At 36.7% G+C, this 21064-nt stretch overlaps 1 protein-coding gene across 1 annotated transcript in view; it reads left to right on the forward strand.

Annotated features, from left to right (window-relative positions):
* Positions 1-21064, forward strand: part of CYYR1 (cysteine and tyrosine rich 1) — a 96899-nt gene that overhangs the window by 73208 nt on the left and 2627 nt on the right. The window contains exon 3 of the mRNA XM_019662016.1: positions 10390-10547. Coding sequence (XP_019517561.1) covers positions 10390-10547 — 158 coding nt within the window. The remainder of the gene's footprint in view (positions 1-10389; positions 10548-21064) is intronic.

Below are 21064 nucleotides of genomic sequence, written 5' to 3' on the forward strand. Positions count from 1 at the left end.
GGAGGTTTTCTGAAATAAGGTCTGCTAGAACAGATGGCCACTAAAAATCCTCAGCGCTCCACACCTGCAAACTTGTCTGAGGTTACCTTTCTGATTTTGCAATACCACTTCTATATTTAGGTAAAGGATGGACAGATCTGAGACTTTGGGTCATTTGTCTTTATCTGTCCTACATTCTTTATCATTCTAGCTCACATCTATAAACTCAGACTTGGACCTGGAATCCTAATAATGCCAACTATACAAATTTATAGTGTGTGGGAATGCCTGTGTCATGTCTGCCAAACACCTTGCTGGTCCTGAATCAATTACAGTAATACCTTGGTTTGCAAGCATAATTCATCCTGGAAACAAACTATTTGTATTGCAAGACATCATTCGTTTCCCACCTTAAAATGTATTAGAAATGTTTGCTCGTCTTGTGGAACACTTGCAAACCAGGTTACTCACAATTCAAGGTTTTACTGTACCTCTTATTTCCCTCATGTCTTTCCCCCATTGGTTACATAACTCAGGCCTGGGGACAAGCAATGACCCAAGCTGAGCCAATCGTGATATTCCTGGCCATGGCCAAGTGGATTGATCTAGAGCTGTGTCCTCAGTCAAGCTGGGCCAATCACATTCCTTCAGTGGGATCGTATCTACTGGTATGAGACATGGTTGAAATCAGTTTTTGTATCTCAGATAATTCTAAGGCACAAAACTCAGAACCTGGAGCTAGGTAGAGGCAGCCACTTATAGTGAGAGAGAATGCAAGTGATGCTAGGATGAGAATGTACTGCTCGTGAATGACATTAAGAATCGCTAAAATGAGCACAAGGCTACATCCTATGAGGAAGTCAAGGTGTGATGGTTCTGATCAACAACATGAGGTGGACACAGGTGAGGTTGTGAGCAAGGCCTTCCAAGAGTTGTGATCAGGCAGTGGCACTGGGGCCTGGGAAGCCACAAGCTCGTGAGAATTGTGTGCAGATAATAAATGTCAGGACCTAGCAAATCTCTGCAGCCCTAGACAGGAGGTCTCCCCAGCAGATGGTGATCAGTCACAGGCTTCTCTTAGCAGAGGTCCAGGAAGAGCATCACAGTTGTTTGGGTGGGCAGGCCAGCTTGTAATGCATAGTCTAGCAGTTGGCAGAGCTGCAGGAGAATATATTGGGTGAGACAGCATGTGCACTCACTGCCAGGGTTCTATTATGCCATCATGGTCTGTTACCTGCCCCAGCAGTTAAACTAGAAAGGATTACAACCTCCAGCATCCACCCCAGTCCTGTAGGAACCTTATTAAATTGTTAAATGTCTAAGCCTGAAAGGTAACTGCTATTCTGTCAGGTCAACAACTGTAGGAACCTCCATATTTATTTGAAACTCCCCATGCTGGAGTCAATGGAAAGTAAAGTGAATTACTCTGAGGGCTCTGCATTTTCATAATCAGATTCAGTCTCTTAAGTCTTACATGCTCTCAAGACTTAAATTTCAACAAACAGACTTTCAATAGAAATCCTTATAGTCATTGCTAAAAAACTGCTTGGTGACTTTTTTTTTTGCCCACCCGAAATATGATAAAAAGTACAGAAAGAATAAGAGGACATGTCTTGTCTAAAACAATCATCATAAGTTAAGGCAATTAGCTCTGTGTGAAGTTTCAGCAAAGGTTACTTAAAAAAAAACTGTGACAAAGTATTAGAAATGAGAACATTCTATGGAGAAGTAATTGGGAAATTTTAGGTTTGTAAGGCAGCAGGCAGGGAAAGAACTGTGCAGGGGCTGTTTCTGTTTAAAGCCAGCTTATGATTGCATGTCTCATAAAGTCTTCATTTCAACACATTTTCATGAACTGTATATTGTGCAACAAGGGGCAGCCACCTACATGGAAGACATTCTGCACCCTGGCCTCTCACTTACTCCCCAGTTCAATCCATCACCAGGACTCAGAGCTTCAATTTCCCAACCATTCCAGGAATCTTTCTCTCCTCTTCTTCTCTGCTGCCCAACAAGACTTGGTTTATTTTACATGCCTAGTGCTTCGTCACATATCTGGCAGAGTGGAGAGACTCCACAAACTTTTGCTGGTGAATGAGAGAATGTGAGCAAGGCAGACCACTGCAGGATACACAGCTCTGGAGTGGAATTCAGGACCACTGATCTCTATTCTTTACTAGGAAGCCAACTAGAAGACCCATATGGTAGCCTCTCACAGATTTGGTTTTCTTGCCTGTAAAATAAGTGGGTTGGATTCCACTTCACAAGATCATCTTCTGGGTCAAAAAGCTGTATACGCATCTAAGAAGTATTAAGAAATCATTACTACTCTGTTTAGTTTATGACATTCATATTGTTGTTTTTAAAAAAGAAACAGTTCTCTTTTGCTGAGTAGGATAAATTCTTTGTTTTCTTTTCTTAGTCTTGCATGCCTGAATATAACTGACCTTCAAAATCTCTCTTTGCTCACTACCCCATGTATGACTCTAAAATCCTTCAAGGTACCATGTATCCTTCAACTTCACATCCCATCACTCAGAACAGTGCCTAGGACAACAGATGTGCAATCTATACTGTATTTCATGAATGTTACTGTCTAGTGGGCGCTGTTTAGAATTGCAGACATAATGACAGGAATAAATCAAACACAGAGAGGACATGCCGTGAAAATTAAGCTGATATCACTATGGTAAGTACTACTTTTCCAAATATTGCCGCTAACTAAACAGTGACATTAATCACAGTCATGTATATTGCACAAAAAGGTTCTAGAAACTTTTGTGACTATGACTGATTGCATTTAGACTTTGACAGTATGTTATGTTGTGCTATCTCAAGGTTATATTGGCAACTAGTTGGATAATGACATTTAGAATCCATACAGTATACAGAACATATCAATATAATTCAGGGAATATTTACTCAGATATCTGTTCCCCTAAGTAAAATACAGAGAGAGAGAGAGAGAGAGAGAGAGAGAGAGAGAGAGAGAGAGAGAGAGAGAGAGAGGAACAAACTGGAAAACAACATTTAATTACTATTATTAATATTACTATTATTTTATTATATGTATTTGAACTTCACTGAATGCACTTTATGAATCTAATATAGGAATTGGGCACTTGTTCTGAAAATTTGATCAGTGAAGATAGAGGCAAACCAATCAATTCTCAAAGGGTACTTTTTGTCTTGAATTATTCTTGCTTACTTAGACAATCAAATCATTTACTATTGAATTCCAATGATAAAGTGTTATTCTGCAGGTCAGCATACCATTATTCACAACACATTCAAGATCATTTTTTATTCTCCTTTTGTATACCTCTTTGATGTCTAGGCAATGTAGAGATTTATTGACGGTCTCTCAGTGAATCAAATATTTAACTACATAAGACGGAAAACAAATGATCCTGATTTAATAGAAATTAAATGCAGTCTCATGTTTTCTTGGTATGCTTTTTCCGAACCTTCTCACTGGATTTCAGGGTCCTACAGGCTCCTTAAAACTGCTCTTTCCACATTAAAGATGTCTTTTTGTTTACACTGTGTGCCAATCGTGGTGAAGGAGTTGTATTAGGTAATAATAGGTTAAGCAGCATATCACACACACACACACACACACACACCCCAAAATAACAGGTTTTAAAGAAAAAAATTTAAATAGTTTCTCTCTCATGTAAAGGAAATCACAGATAGGCAACTCAGGACTGATAGAGCATCTCCATATCATGATTAGGGATTCACACTCCATCCAACTCATACTTCCCCCACCCCCAGGCAGAATGCCCTCGGGCTCTGATATGGAGACTAGAGCTCAGCCATTACACTCATATTGCAGAAAGAAGGATGGAGAGTAGATGAGGAGGAAGGGACAAAAAGCCCATTTCAGCCATCTTTTAAGAAGTTTTCTTGAGTGATGTCACAAAATATTTTACTTACAACTGTCTTCTAGAAGGGTTAGAGTCAGTAAGTTAGGTAAATTTATTCATTTAGGAAAACATTAGTTTCTAATTTTATTATTCTGAGGATAACAGAGAGGTTACCTATAAAGCCCCAAGAAAGGTTTGTTGAAGGAAGTTATTAGGGAGAAGGACTAGCATGAAAAAAAAAAAGCAAAATAAACATCCTTGGCATATCTGAATTATATAGGATACTTTTGCAAGTAATGTAGACTTATTGGGAAAATCATATGGACTGGTGTTTCTACCTTCCATTTGCATTTTACACATGGGATTGTAACAATATTTATGCAGAGTAATAATTTAACTACATGAAATTATAATTGTCTTATTTGCTATATGTGTAGACATATATCTAGTTAGGCATAGACACAGAGATAGACACGAAGATAAAGATAGTTCTGGAATCTTATTGTTAATAATAGAAGCTATAGAATGATATACTCTTAATATTGAAAATGACACTTAAGTTTGTTTTTCTATTCTTACCATTGTGTAATGATTTAGTAAAGCAACAGAAAAGAAATGTGTCATTTTTAAATTAAGCAAATTAGAGTTTTACTAAATTATATACCTTTAAAATTGCCAATAAGTTTAGAATAAAATATTTGTTTTGAAAACTCATGAACATGAAACTATTGTATTACAATATTTTAATGCATTGGCCAAAAGAACAGATTATTAAGAAAATGGAAAAGTTTCACTTTTCTCATGTGCATTTTACTTTCATCCTTACAGTTGGAATTTTTTTTATTGCTTTCATTCATTACAAATGAATTATCATGAACAAGTAGAACTGTTTAATATTCCCTTCTTAATAAAAATATTAAAATGCTGTCCCTTCACTTTTAATTATATTTTTCATTATAAGAAGAAATGAACTCATTTTAAGTTTATTCTTTTGAAATTATGGTCATTTTTTCCAGAAAACTCTTTCTTCTAAAAATTTTATCTCTTATTTATGTACTCCTTAAAAACTCTTAGTCCATATCAAGTTTCTCGTGATGAAAATACTCTATAATTCTGCCTACATCTTATATGGGCATCAAATATCTCTGTGGCCTTGTTTTATTTTCCTATTTTATCGGGACTAAGGTTATTAAATTATTGCATAGAATATTCATAAGTAATTTGTATTACAATGTTTTATAAAATGCTTTTGTAAATTGGTCATGTCAGAGAAGAAGGGAAACATTACAATGAATTTTTTCATATCTATTTACCTTAAACATTATTTAATAGTAAAACTATGTCAAGATATTTATATTAAGTTACTGTATTGCAATGTTCAGTCTAAAAGTATGTTGTAAATGTTATTGTAACAATTGCAACATTATCAAATCTTTCTTACTTATTGAAAGTTCCTTATGGAATGAAATATATTATCTCTGAGCCCTGTTATAAACCACAGTTTCATAGTATCATTAGAGTCACTCTAAATACATTAATATCTTGATTATAAAGACTCTTTTTAATACAGATTTTCAATTTCATTCAAATTTTTTTCACTATCAAGTGGTAAGTATTCACTCATGGAGCTCATCAGTACACGGTGATACTTACATGCACCTACAAAGATATTTGGAGAACAGAGAAGGAAGTCTGTTTTTCCTCCTGACACCAACCAATTCTCATAGCAACTGGGTGTCCTACAGTTCTGGTCAATTCTGACACTATTTCTGAGTTAGTGTCAGACTCCACAGTTTTAAGGAGTCAGTCCCACAATATTAACCTCGCTCCAAACACAGGTCACAATTATTGAGTCCCTGGAGTACCTACACTTCCATCCACTTTGGCTACAAAGTCAGGGGTGCCCACAACGTCTTCCTTCAGGTTTGATAAATTTCTAGAACAATTCACAGGGCCCAGGTAAACACTATACCTACTAGATCACCAGTTTATTATAAAGGATACAACTTAGGAACAGCCAAATGGAAAGGATGCATAGGGCAAGGTATGGGAGATGGGGATTGGAGCTTCCAGAGCGTCTATAAACTCTCTAGGTTCTCTGCCCTCCCAGCAACACAGTGGGTTCACCAGCCCAGCAGCTCTCTGAGCCCCATCACATAGGGTTTTTACGGAGCTTCCCTTGGGTAGGCATGGTTGATTAAATCATTGGCCATTGGAGATTAACTCAATCTCTAGCCCCTGCTGAAAGTTCCAACCCTCTAATTAATCATGTTTTGGTTTTTCAGGTGACCAGAAAATATGCACACCTTGAAATACATTCTTTCAAAAAAAAAAATTTCCCTACATTTTTTTCAAGGCTTTTATGATGCTAATTTCTCACATTAGTAGCTTGTCTCTTTCCAATAGTTGACTAAACTGAAACCAAATTATTTATATGCAGAAAGATTAGTTTATTTACTGCTTTTTTTCATTAATTACAGTAAAAAAAATGCTATAAAAATTTTATATTTGCCACATCTTAAATAACTGATTTACAGTTCTTAATGGGTATCAAAGGATCAAGGACACCAAAATCATGATTTAATCAAAATCCTAATTTAATACATTAGTTGCAACCTCATTATTTTTTCAAGAGCAAGCACTTTTGTTGGAGCTGCCAACAAGGAAGCAAAATGTGACTAATTTTCTACTTTTCTCTATTTAAAAAAGGATTAATGAATATAAATATATCCCAATTTGATATTAACAGTTTCTACAACACATACTTTGGAAACTTTATTCCTGAATAATTGGGCTATTGACTATTTCTGGAACATAAATTAAGCCTTCCAATTTAATCTTATTTACACCTGAAAATTAGAAAGGAGGTTTCCAGATCACTTTTAGTTTTCTTATTTCAAATTATCTCCTTTGATAAATCTTTTTTCTTGAAAAAACTTATTTATTAAACTGCTAGACTCTGCCCTTCTTAGTTACAAATAGCAGCATATCCAGATATATCTTTCATTCTGCTTTCATAATTTACTAACAAAGTTAAAATGCATACAGGAATATTTTAAAGAAGTCTACTGGAATTTTTAATGGTATTCTGGTATTTTTGTTTGTTTGTTTAAGTGAGTAGAAAAGGTCATAGAGAGACAATCTCTTCTGAAAAGCACAAATACAGGTTCACAATCCCTTGTCTAAAATCTTCAATAAACTATGGAAAGTGAAAGGTTTCATATAGCTCCATTGGTGGCAAGACTAAACCTGAACAAACCTGGGGCTTCTTTCTAGTCTCTGTGTAATCCACAAGTGCTAATATTTCCACCTTTATTGCAGAAATATAAATGTGCTGTGCCCAGGATGCTGGCTCTGGAAGTATTATATAATATACAAGGTTTAATGTATTCTTTTTCCAAAACCTGATAATATCTGACTTAAGAGACCTGTCTGGCCACAAGGATTTGAAATAAAAGATTATGGACATGTCCTAGAAAATAATAGAATGAATGTTCAAATTGCACAAAGAATAATGACTTATTTATCTGGCAAGTGATCCATGAGCACAGATATTTTATGACATGAAATTTGGGAGGAGAATCAGAGAAGCACCAAATTGACCTTCATGTCATTAAGAAAACTGGGGGGTTTAGCAGCTACAGTTGGAACCCAGGCAGTCTGGCTTCCAAAGTCAAGCTCTTAAACCACACGATTTTTTTTACTGAAGGTTTATCCTGAAAGCCTCCACTGTCACAGCAGAGTGAAACTGACTCTCTCAGCTGAAAGCATGGGGATTTTGTGAAAGTTCATACACTTATGAGTAAAATCCCAGGCTCCAAGAAACTAGCAGCCCAGCTGATACTCCCCAAGTATGAAATCAGAGGGTCCTTAAAGAGAAAAATGAGTAGCCCCCAAGAAATAAAACTATGGGAACTGACCTCAGGTGAAATGCACATGTCTATTGCTGACCTTGCACACAGTACTTCCAAACAGATATTTAGTGCCTCTTTTGAAAATAAGAGGAGATTCAGAGATTGCCAAAATGTCAAACATGAAACAGATCAAAATAAATAATCAATAAATTCAGCCTAGATGGGAGAGAGGAAATACAAAGAGTAAAGAAAATTTCAAATAATTTATCATTAGTACCTTCAGAGGTTAAGAGAAAAAAAATATTACATCCATGAAAGCAAAACAAGACACTTTAAGAAAGGAGGTTGCAACAGAGAATAAGATAGAGCAGCTGGAAATTAAAATTATGATAGCTGAAATTTAAAAGTTCAATAAAACACTGTAAGATAAAGTCAGTGAAATTGCCAGAAAGTAGTTCAAGAAAACAAACAGAAATGAGAAAAACTGGAGAATTTATCCAGGAAGTTCAGAGGCTTATTTCAAAATAGGTTTCCAGAAAGAGAAACAGAGAAAATGGTAATAAGAAAATTATTAATTTATGGAATGGCTTCAAGAACAGAACAACATGAGTCTCAGACATGAAAAATCCTGAGGGCCTGGCAAAATAATTTGTTCAAAATCCAGCACATTGTGGAATTTCAGAAGACTAAGAGTAAAAAGAAAAATGCTAAGAAATTCAGAAAGAAAAAAGCAAACAATATCACACAAAGGAAAGTAATTAGAATGCTATGAGATTTCTCTACAGTAGTACCAAATTCTAGAAGACAATGAACAAGGCCTTCATATTTCTTAAAAATAATGTCTGCCAGCTTAGAATTCCATACCCAGCCAAACTATCAATTGAGTGAGTATAGCATTAAGTCATTTTCAGGCATACAAGGACTCTGAAACATTTATCTCCCTTGAACCTTTTGTTCAAAGGTCATTCAGGAATGTGCTTCAGCAAACAGGACAGTTTACCAAAAAAGAGTAACAATGGAGTCCAAAAACTAGACATCCAGGGACCACCAAGCAGGCCTAGAAACAGTTTCAGATTCAAAAGGAACAATTGGAGTTAGCAGGCTATGAGGGAAAACACCATGGGGACAAAACAGAACTGATCAAGTAATTGTTACTGTGTTTGAGTGTTTGAAAATAAGTGATAATTGTTTTAAAGATTTCTAATAATTTGGTAAGGGACAGGTATAGCAACAGATATATGGAAAAATGGGAATTCATGGAAATATCTTTTCAAAATTAGTGTAAAATAGCTATGGTACGTTGCTTGGCTCAGCAGTAAGTAATGACATGGTACTATAAATTTTGATGACTAATTTAATGAAAGATCAAGTTTTTCCAAGGGATCTACATCCCCAAAACTGTAAGATGAGCCACTAGACATATGTAAAAATAAAAATTTCAAAAATAAAGGAATGTAATAATATTACTGACAAATAGGAAGAAAGATACTAAAAAAATGTCTGCAAGAGTTGAAAATGATTGCTTCTGGGGAGTACACAAATTAAAAATTGGTTTCCCATTCTGCAAAATAATCACTGTATATACATTCAAAAATTTGATATGTAAAATTACAATTTACCTCATTATTGGTATTATTCTGTTAATACTTGCCTTTTCATTCATAATATTATTTCTAAGCTAACCATATATCATGAACATCTTAATTCATGTGGACCTCGTACCCTTTTCAATCATTGTATAGGATTCATTCTCTGATGTATCATGTTTTCTTCTTTTTGTCAATCCCCTTTTTTTGGACACTAGGGTGTTTCTGATATTTTGCATGTAGCAACAACACTTGGATGAACATCCTTGGTACATTATTTGTGTCCACATGTGCTGTATTTTCCTAGACAGCATTGCTAGAAACTATAATGCCTGTTGAGATTTTACATTTTGCTAAAGATTTCCCCATTACTTTCCAAAACAGTGGACAAATGTAGACTCAAACAAATCTTATTATCTACAGATAATGATAATTTTGACTCATGCAGTAGTTTTTTTTTCTTTCTTTCTTTCTGTGATTTTCTCATATGACAAAAACTTTCTGGAGAAAAACATTAACATTGATAAAATAGAGGGTTTGCTTACATTGTTCCCGAATTTAATGGGAATACTGTTTGTCATAATTGTTCTCTGTATAATTTTTTTCAATGTGTGGTTTTCTTTGTTTTGTTAAGAAAATTCTAGTTCTACTTTATGAAGAGTTTTAATCAGAATAAATGTTAAATTTTATTTAATATTTTAGCATTTATTGGATTGTATTCATTAAACAGATATATTCTACAGAAAATAGATAAAATATTTGCTGTTTAAGTACACAGCAGAATGGTTTTTTAATTACTATTTCAGAGAGCAGATCTGGAGAATTGTGCTTCGCATAAATACATGAATTTTTAAAACCAGATCTGAATGATGGGTTTACTGTTCTGGAAGAAGATTCCCTAAAGGTTTATAACTCTTCTTAGTCATTGAAATACAGATGACTATTTACTTAACTGATTCAGAGAATTATCCCTTTTTGTAAACATGATCTTTAAGAACGTTTTTAAAAAGCACTTCTCATATAGTCATTGAGCTGTATTTGAAAGGCTGAAGAGTCCTTATGAGACTTTTCAATAAATGTACTTTTGTTTTTCCTTTTTAGGGGCACGGCAATTGCCGGCATCGTGTTTGGAATCGTGTTTATCATGGGTGTCATTGCTGGGATCGCCATATGCATCTGCATGTGCATGAAAAACAGCCGTGGGACCAGGGTGGGAGTCATCAGGGCCGCTCACATCAATGCCATCTCCTCCTATCCTGGTAAACAAAATTGCTTACTCCTTCTCAAGGAAAGGTCAGATTTATTAGTTATGCTCTACCCCTTGGAGACAAGAAATATTAAAGACTCTCACTGAAATAATCTCCAAGTATGTAGTGTATTTCTAAGTTAATATAGATAGAAACTCTAGCTTTCGATGGAGAATTACTTAGCTCTAAATAATAAAATCTACCTCATATTTGAAGACATTCATATGTTCAATGGTTGTCTCATTGAATACAATTGCCAATCAGCCAGAGTTAAGAGAAATAGACAAGTCACACCCACTATGTCTATCTGCCAGTCAGTTCTGACAAATAATCGTAAAATATAAGTTACATGTCTAAATGACCTGACATCTGATTCAATAGTTATGTATACTTTGAGAAAAAGTATTGAAGAAAGTTTTTATGTGCACTCTTTATGCGATGAACACAATTTTAACATAATATTAAAATTTTCAACAAAGAGCAAAGGTAACATATTAATAATTTGACAAGAGAGACCACTAGAAGTTCCACATATAAACATCTTGAACACATATGGCTCCATAAACAAAATACTGAGTTTTTTGTTTGTTTTTTTGTTTGTTTTTTTTTTTTTAGCTGAGCCATCCCGCCACCTGTTGGCAGCTCACGGCTGCTCAGCTCGGGCTGACTCGAACCGCTGTTGCTCAGAGCTCAAACTCTTGAGCGAGCTCTTAACCAACTGAGCCACTCAGCCGGCCCGAAAATACTGAGTTTTGAATTAGATGATTTCAATAATGCTTTCTAAGTCAATCTGTATATGTACAATTTGACATATAAAAAAGAAGTCAAGCTCTAAATTTAACACATCCTTAGGAAGACAATTTCCTATCCACACTCATGTCCTCTCTCTCAGTCCCTATAGAAAAGGATAGGGTACCTTCTACATGCAATCTGTCTTAGGTATCTAGTCCCTAATCATCCCTTCCTTTTCTAAATTTTTCCCTATCATCTTCAATTTGAGGGAGAAAATTTCAGATAAACGTGAGAATAACCGTTTCGCCAGAGGCAGAGTCAAAGCCTGTGGTTCCTCATTTTACCCAAAGTAAAAGGCAAATTATTTACCAGGGCCTGCAAGGCAATGCATGATTTGGCTCCCTTACTTCTCTGACCTCATTTCCTCTACTCTCCTTTTTGTCACTCTGGCTCCAGGCACACATTTTTCCTTACTATTCCATGAACACACCGGGCTTGCCTAGAACACTGACTCCCTCACTTAACTCAAGTCTTTGATCAAATATCACCTTCTGAGTGATACGTGTCCTGATTGTCCTATTGAAGATTGTAATATGTCCCTTCCCACAGCACCCCAACCCTCCATCCTCTACATTTTTTCCCAGACTGTTTTTTTTTTAAGGTTTTATTGGGAAATTGGGGGAGAGGAACAAAGTTGGAGAATCAGGGAAGGGGAACAGCCAAGTTGCTGTCCTTTTGTTCTTCAGCCTAGTTGTGGAGGACGTTGCTTCACTGGCCCATCTTGGTATTATCATTGTGTTCTTCCCCAGTGAGGCAGTCACTCGCCGGCCATTAGACAGGCACTCACGGTGGCTCACGGCAGCTCTTGGCAGCTCACAATGGCTGCCAGCCACTCACGGTAGCTTATGGCAGCCCACTGCAGCAGGGGCTGCAGCCTACCCTGTTGCCAGCAGCTCATGGCAGCCCAGCTCCAGGTCGAGCTGTTGTTCACCATCTTAGCTGTAGAGGGCACAGCATCACTGGCCCTCATGTGGGATCTGAACCGGGGCTCTGCTGCTCAGAGCTGGCGTCCCAAGCCAACTCCTAACCAGCGTGCCACTTAACTGGCCCTTCCCAGAGTGTTTTTAACCTTCTAATATACCATATAGTTTACCTAATCATACTTTGATTGTTTATTGTCCATCCCTTCTTTCTCGAATACTAACTCTATGTGGCAGAGATCTTTGTCTATTTTGTTCACTACTCAATCCCAAGCATATAAGACCTGGACTGGCACATAAGGGGCCCTCAGCAGACATGGCTGAAAGAATGAAGAACACAAGTCATCATGAGATTTGATTTAGTTATATAGTAAAACCTTGGATTGCAAGTGACTTGGTTTGCGAGTGTTCCAGAAGATGAGCAAACATTTCTAATATATTCTTTTTAAGATTTTTATTGGGGAATTGGGAGAGGGAAACAGTGCTGGGGAATCGGGGGAAGGGGAATAGACAAGTTGCTGTCCTTTTGTTCTTCAGTCTAGTTGTGGAGGACGTCGCTTCACTGGCCCATATTGGTATTATCATTGCACTCTTTCCGGATGAGGCAGATTGGTCGCCGGCTTCTGGACAGCCACTCATGGCGGCTCTCAGCTGCTCATGCTGGCTGCAGGCCACACACAGTAGCTTATGGCAACCCACTGCCACAGGGACTGCAGCCTACGTCATTGCCGACGACTCATGGCAGCCCAGCTCCAGGTCGAGCTGTTGTTCACCATCTTAGCTGTAGAGGGCAGTGTCACTGGCCCTCATGTGGGATCCAAACTGGGCCCTGCTGTTCAGAGCTGGCATCCCAAGCCAGCTCTTAACCAACGTGCCACTCGGCCAGCCCTCTAATACATTTTAAGGTGGTAAACGAGCAATGTCTTGCAATATGAGTAGTTTGTTTCTGGAACGAATTATGCTCGCAAACCAAGGTATTACTGTATATCAATACCTAGGGAATATACCTTAAATTCCACCCAGGACTATATAGCTTTTACTCACTACAAAAGCAATTCACAATTTTGAATCTTCCTAACTTACTGAGAATATTGTTGGGGTTACTGTGGGGTATAAGGAAAACATAGGGGGAAGTATGTGTTATTCTTTACCTCTCCCTATTTTTACCTGGTCAATCCATAACCCAAGAGAAAAACAGAGGAGAGTTAGACAGAAATGTCAACTGGAGAGAAAGCAAGGAGAAATGGTTTATAGATAACATTCCAGATAAACTTTTGCTTGACCAAGAAAAGTTTAGTTAAAATTATTTTTTAAAACATTTAAAAATATATTTTTACAAAATTAGAATAGAAGATACAAAATATTTTAATGTAAAGTCTTGTGTTTTCTTGGGTTTGAGGTTTCTGTTTTATGTATGGAAACATGTCTTTAAAACTTTATAGCAGGAGCACCATCTATACAGCAGATCACAGAGGCATGTTGCATTTTTAGTGAGTACATTGTTCTGGGAACTGAATAATGCAAGAAATATAATAAACCTTATGGTAGAAGCATTTTTATTGCAAAAAGACTAGGCCTTCGAAACATAATGTGCTTGATTACTTCTCATTTCCTTCTCGAAGACACTAATTAAGCTTTTACTTAAAGGATAGGGAAACAACATAGAGTAGTATGGAATGCTTTTCAAAATCTTTCATGTGTGGAAATAAAAAACGTTTTTACTCACATTAATTAACCATGTGATAATTGAGATAACCCAAGTTACTGTATAGTCCCACAGCCTGAAGGCTACATAAGTGAGTAGAAAATAATTTAGCTGAGGTTATCTTATCCATTGGTGAAAGCGTTCAGTGGGGAACCCCACAGTGAACATAATTACTCTACACTGGGGAGGAGATTACCAAGAAAAGGTAATCTGCCAGCCCTGACCCTTTGTTGGACAGTGACTCTCCAAAATAGTTTTTTATTTCTGCCATGTTGGGTAGAATGAATGAAGTTCTATTTTATTACATTTGTTTTTAAAACTATCAGTGTGAAAATAATAATTATTTGCCAAGTCTTATATTTCTACTACTTTCCAGAACTTCAATGTAAACAAAGAAAATTGATCACATTAACTTTTAAAAAAAATAAGTTTGGATGATATGTACCTGAAAGAATACAATATAGGAAGACCATAGCAAAAGGCTTTGCAAAGATATAAAAATCAGCAAAAGGAAAACAAGGGATTTCAATGCTATCAAGAAAACTGAGATTTGAAGTACATCATTGAGTCCCTTGATGAGTGATTTATGATGATAGGGGAGAGAGAGAGAGAGAGAGAGAGAGAGAGAGAGAGAGAGAGAGAGAGAGAGGTAAACAATGGAGAATGAGGGGGAGGTTCTCAATAAAAGAAAAATGCCAAAGGATACATGTAGAGATGAGTTGTGGAGTTGGAAAATTGATCATCTTATGACCATCCTAAGAAAGGTTTAGAACAAGAATCATCCATTGATGCTAAATTGGGGGTGGGGTGGGGAGAGAGATTGATGAGGAGCAGGATATTGGCATGCTCTTAAAGTATCTACTCCCAGATATCTTGTTAGTTATAAAATTGGAGAAACCAGATACCATATTGTCCAGGAAGTTAAAGTTAATATCACCAAAGAGAGACAAATGGACATCATATATCTCTGGGGTTATTCTGAGGATGACATAGCTTTATCTGTGTAGTGATCTGGCTGGAAGTTCACAGCCTGAATCTTAGCATAAACAAATATCTATCAAACCCAAGTTGAGGAACATTCTATACAATAACTGGCTTGTAGTTTTTAAAATCTCTTAGAAATATTTCATTAAGAAATCAACATCATTGAATTAACAAATGAGGGCAACTTTATTAGTATATATGCTGGACATGGGAAAACTTCCACATACTCCTCAGAGGATTTGGTGATATGAGGATGGTCTCTTCTGATTGTGTCTATTTTCTTAGTGAAATGAGAAGTGAGTCTTACACTGAAAGTGGGTTGAGGAGGTGTTTGTAGTTAAGAAGCGAGAACAAAGATGAAACAGTAATCTCAGAGAATGGAGAGGTGGCAAAATGCCTAAAGAAATGCATAATTTCCAAGCATTGCCAAGGGCCTCCACACTTAAGAGTATGGTCATTCATTTAAAGTGAGATCAGTCAGCATGACTGTGCATTTTTATCTAGCTACATTAACTCCTGGATACAATTCCAGGGTAGCCAAAATGTTGGAGTGCATCAGGCAATGGGGAAAGAAAGTGATAAGAAAGTTAACGATAGATGCACAGAAATAATTTTAGTGATGGATCATAAAGCTAAGCAGAATAAATAAAGACATGGAGACAGAAAAAAGGTGAGATCAGTTTAATTTTTTTAATGTCATCAGGAAATTGGAAATGCAGATCAGATCCAAGATGTCTTGGAGTGTGTATTCTAGAAAGAAAAAGAGAGGGTCAGATTTACAAAATGGTACCGTTATTGGTTACAACAAGATGAGAAAAAGATTTTAGAAGGCAAAAGAGTCCAAGGGACTGAGAGGCAGGATTATGTGTGTTTTAAAAATGATTAAAGAAGACATTTCCGGTGATAGAAACAAACTTAACTCTTCATGAAGTGGACAGTCTTCATTCAGAGAACCGTAAAATGGTCAGAAGGCAGGCAGATTTTGTAGGATAAAGAATAAAGAACAAGGAAGAGAAAAATATAAACTATCTGATTGGCTGGGGCTGCCCAGTCAAACTTGTTTGGAGTGAGAAGGAAGTAGGATGTCAATATAGAACCCCAAGTTGGCGTGGTGTTTGGGGGTTAGCTGATTGGATACATATCCTGGCTTTCTGGTCAAACAGAGCGTTACAGGGATGCGAATGTTATCTAAGTTCCAGTTTGCTGATGTGACTCACTGGGCAGAAGGCGCTTCATCTTGGGGCTAGAAATTTATTTCAACGCATAGATGTCAACATCACCAAAATGATCATAGAAGTCACGATGCAGAGAAAGATAATGTGCCTGATGTTAAACCTTCAATGAGTGAAAGTTTGGGGCAGAGAGGACCACAGACATTGATAACAAGGAGGAATAAAAAGTAGTACGATCTCACGGCACATGCTACCAAAGAGCTCAGGCTTTTAAAGAGGGAGAATAGACAGTGGTTTGAAAAATAGTTGTGAGAATTATAGAGAACACTCAATGTACCTCCTAATCTTAAAGGACGTATGGGGGGAGAAAAAGAACAGCCATTTAATAGTGTTACAGAGGAAGCTGTCCTCTTACAGAAAATCAGATTTTAATTGAAACAGAAAGGAGAAGTGAATATTCACTTCTACTCTGAGACAACTACCTCCTGCATTTTTCTCTCTTCTCAAAACTCAAAAACCCCTCAGCCTTTCTCACCCTCAGCAGATGATTTCTCAGCAGATCTCACATCTCTGAGAAAAGACATAATCAGGAGAGAACGTCCTCATATTCTGAGCTAGAGTAAAGGGATGAGAACAGGCTGATGATACAAAAGGCTTTTCTGATGACAGACTTTGGTTCTGAGCACTGTGAAAGGGGCTGGGGAACATTGGGGAAAGTAATAGGATCAGATGTGTAAAGGCTTCCAGAGTTAAAGACCTACAATTCTAGGATGTTCTAGGAGCTTGTCTTTCTCATGGTGACTGGAGTTGCCTTGATGTTATCTGAGGGGAAGGGAAATGATAGGTTCTAAGGAGATCATCCCTTCAGGAATTGCATCTTAGGCCATTGTAGAGGAGAAAAGGGCAGGATTGTGTTTGTGTGCTGGGGGTGGAGGCAGAGGAGGTCTTGCCTGAAGCTCTGTGGACTCTGAGTGGGGTTCAGGTGAGTTGTGAGTAGTGGGGTGTGGGGGACGGTGAAGGAGAAGACATTCTCCCAGCAGTAATATTAGAAGTTGTCATTACAAATAAGTCATGAGTGATAGAGGTGTTAGCTAAGGCTATACCAAAAGATAAAGTGGGGCATATTAAATTTTTTAATAGTTTGAGCAAAAATCAATTCGAATTGGGCAGACCAAGCAGGAAGTAATTAAGAACAACCTGTCTTACACAGAGAAAGTGTGGAAACAGAGAAAGGAAACTATTTGATTGGCTACTGCTTAAAGCTTAGCAGCAATTTGTGATTGGCTGTCCTTAGCATTTTGATTTTTTAACTCTGAGGCATTTACAGGCTTACATTTTGGTGGAGCCACCTCAGTCTAATGGTCTCCTTGCTTAATTAATTTAATAGGTAGTAATCATATTGCAATGCTTAAATGTATTAAATTAATAGGTCATAACTCCTTAAATTTATACAATGTTCTATGTCAATTATATCTTAATTAAAATATTTTTTAAAAACACATTAAAAAATAATGTCATGAGATTTACCTGCCCTACCAGATATTAAAACTTTTTAAAATCAATAATAACTAAAATGAGTTGTTCCTGGTATGAAAAATATGCCCTTAGTCATTGGAACAGAGCAAGTAGATTAAAATTTTACAAACTCTAAAGGAGAGATAACAAAACTGTGAAAAGTGAGGATTAAGAAGCCACATTTAGACAATTTGGCTTAACCAAAAGTTAGAACTTAGAAAAAATAAACTTTGATGCAAAAATATTCCAAATAAAATAGCAGATGTAAGGAAACATTAAATATACAGATTTAAATGGAAAAACTCAGAAATCGACTGATTTTATGTCAGGTATCTGAAAGAGAAGACAAATTTTTGAGATTAGAAACAATACAGATGAGATAAAAAAGATAAATAACCATATATTTTGTTAGATAGAAGTTTTAAACTTCAGTATGTCAATAAAGTAAAAATAACTAATCATTTTGATAAAGAATTATTTTTACAAAGATATATAAACACGATATATAATTTTGCACATTTGTTTTTATCCTATTATCTTAGTTATATATTAATTCTAATTAAGATCCCAGTTTATAAATTATCAGTCAAAACAAAAAAAAATCTCTCAATATGAATTACAAATAGTAAACAAGCTATAGAACAATATCAAACCTAGCTACTATCAAAGATATGTACAGTAAAGCTATATATTTTTGCTATTAAATAAGTGATAGTTGATTCCTGGAATTTTATTCTAAAGAACTAATTCAAAACAGTAAAAAGTTTATGTATAGAAGGATATTCATCACTGCATTATTTATAATAAAAATTGTTAATCTCAGAACAAATGAATGGCCAGTTGAATAATACACAGCTATTAACTATATTATAAAGTTTATGAAGAATATATAGCAGAATGAAAGACTTTGTTATAATATGAAGTAGAAAAGCACATACCATTTTACATGACTACAAATGACCAGAAGATAATACATAAAAACAATATTTGTTAAATTGTGGTGGCAACATTATGTATGATTTTCCTCTGTTCCTAAACTTTCTAAAATAATGTTGTATAGCTTTGATAACACTATGCATCTTCCCTTTCCATATGTTTTAGAAATGTTGACCTGCATGGGTGGAAACCATTGAATTTCTTCTACGAATTTCATAGCATCCTTATATTTTGTAATATTGTAGTGACATTAAGGATAAATGGCATGTTTGCTCTACTTAAATCAGAAAATTGGGATATTGGTTATGAAAGAATTTCAAAGACACCATAGCTCCAGTTGCATCATCCTTACATCTTTCGAAAATGATTTAACCTTTAAGGAAGAACAAAACCTCTTAGAGTTAATCCAGAATCCTAAAAATTGATACCTTGAAAAGTTTACTTCCTAGTGAAGCCTTATTAGCTGCAAGAAAGAAAGATAGCACAGTCCACAGTTATATAAGTATTGTTTCCAAATGTCTTCGACTAGCTGGTACTACAAAAGATGTTTCATGTTTATTTCATGATGGACAGTCCTCAAACTATCACTCCTCAGCATTATATTATCACTTTATCAAAATTCAAAGGCTCTATGAATGAAAGTACACTGCTTCCTATGTTTGATTTTCATATTCAACATGCAGCTGTATAAACCATGGGGAATCTCACTGAAATGTTCTCCAGCAGTTTTTATGCAGATGGCAAAACATAAGCGCTATGTTACCGAGACATAAACACACACTGCGGTTTCATGACAGTGAATGATGCAGAGTGGATCTGTGGAATCATTCGGTGTGTGCTCCACATGTGGGAGGCAGGGAAAAGCTTCAATATAAAACCAACTGCGAACTACTCGCTTATAAGAAACAGTTCAATGGATATCCAGCTGTAACTTCCCGTTTTACATGTAGGCTGCATTTCTTGACTTGGACAAAGCTTATTATAAATCTCTTTGTCTCAGGCCTCCTAGATATAAAGAAGCAAAGGAGTGGGTGTAATGCAACGGGAACGTGTGTTTAGACCCCACAGGAGTTATTCCATTCTGTTGTACAAAACAAAGCCGCGAATAGCCCCACCTCCAAAGTGGAAAGCAGCCATAAAGAAGCAGTATGCATCATTGCCACTTTCTCCACAGATCTGTGTCCTCGTGAGCCCCCAGTCTGCTCAGCTCATTAGAGACTTGCAAAGCCTTTACTCACCAGAGAAGTCCTTGGAGGACATCCCACCCAGCTCTGTGTCCCCATCTTCCTCTTCTCTCGGCTGACTCAAGTCTGCTTCCTCACCTCCCTGAGTATAGACAGGGCAGTAAATGGCTCAAATCTTTAAGCTCCTGGTAAAGACAGCCAAGCCACAGGGTCCAGAGGAAACATAGTTTGTATGTGCATGTAAGGTGAAGCCCGGGTTTTGTACATGTATATCGATCAGAACACTATCATAATCTTATAGGTAAGAGCACAATTTAGAAGCTGTCTTAGAAAGAAGGTTGTTGAAAAGTTGCTTTTTCTTTCTTCCCATTGCAATGTTAAAAGCCTGGCCAAATTTTGGGGGCTTTTTTGTGTGGTTTTTTTTTTGCATTATTATGACACTAGTCTTGTGATTTAGGCTACATTCACAGTAGGCAATTAAGGCATGCCCATTCCAACTAGAATCATGATCTTGATGATGACTCAACTACTGGCAAGTCATCAGAGGACTTGCTGAGGGTTTGCTCAGATGTGGCAAAATGATTTGGTTCTTAAAGACATGGGATACTCGAGGGCTACCTCTCTTCTAACCCTCGAGATGGGATTGAGATCACTACAAAATAGACATCCACACACAGTCATAATAAAGGGCATAAAATGTGATTTAAGAACACATTGAATAAATTACACTAAAAAATTAATTTAAGAAGATTTTCCAAATAGGATTTACAAAACAAAATTCTTCATCCCCATTCGCAAACCTACTTGTCCTCCATCTCCTTCCAAGTTATGGGAGCCCAGTATTGGGTGCCCAAAATCTTAACACCTTTTGTCACTCTCCACCCCTTTCTCCACCTACCAAGTCATCACCCAACCACTCAGTTGCCCAAGGGCTCTTATGATCCCCCCACCCAACTGCCATGAGTCCTTGGTAACCCCTCACATATGCTTTTACACCATCTCACCTTTTCTTTTATCCACCTCAATCCATACTGTAGAGAGAGAGTCATCTTCCCAAAACATACTCACTAGCATATTCAGAACCCCTTTGATAACTGCACATCACACAATTTTTATATGATAGTCAAAGCCCACCGTGATGATGATAGTCAGATTCCTCAAAATCTTCCACATTTCTCTCCTTCATGTACTTTTTGCTTCAAACAAAAATGTCCTCCAGCTTTCTGTGCCTTTGCCCAAACTTGAATTAACCCATGGCCTCTTCTCTCTTGGACCCTTCAATATCATATTACATTTCCCAGAAAATTACCCTGAGCCACCA

The sequence above is a fragment of the Hipposideros armiger genome, unplaced genomic scaffold (assembly GCF_001890085.2).
Source record: "Hipposideros armiger isolate ML-2016 unplaced genomic scaffold, ASM189008v1 scaffold_363, whole genome shotgun sequence".
Classification (NCBI taxonomy): Eukaryota; Metazoa; Chordata; class Mammalia; order Chiroptera; family Hipposideridae; genus Hipposideros; species Hipposideros armiger.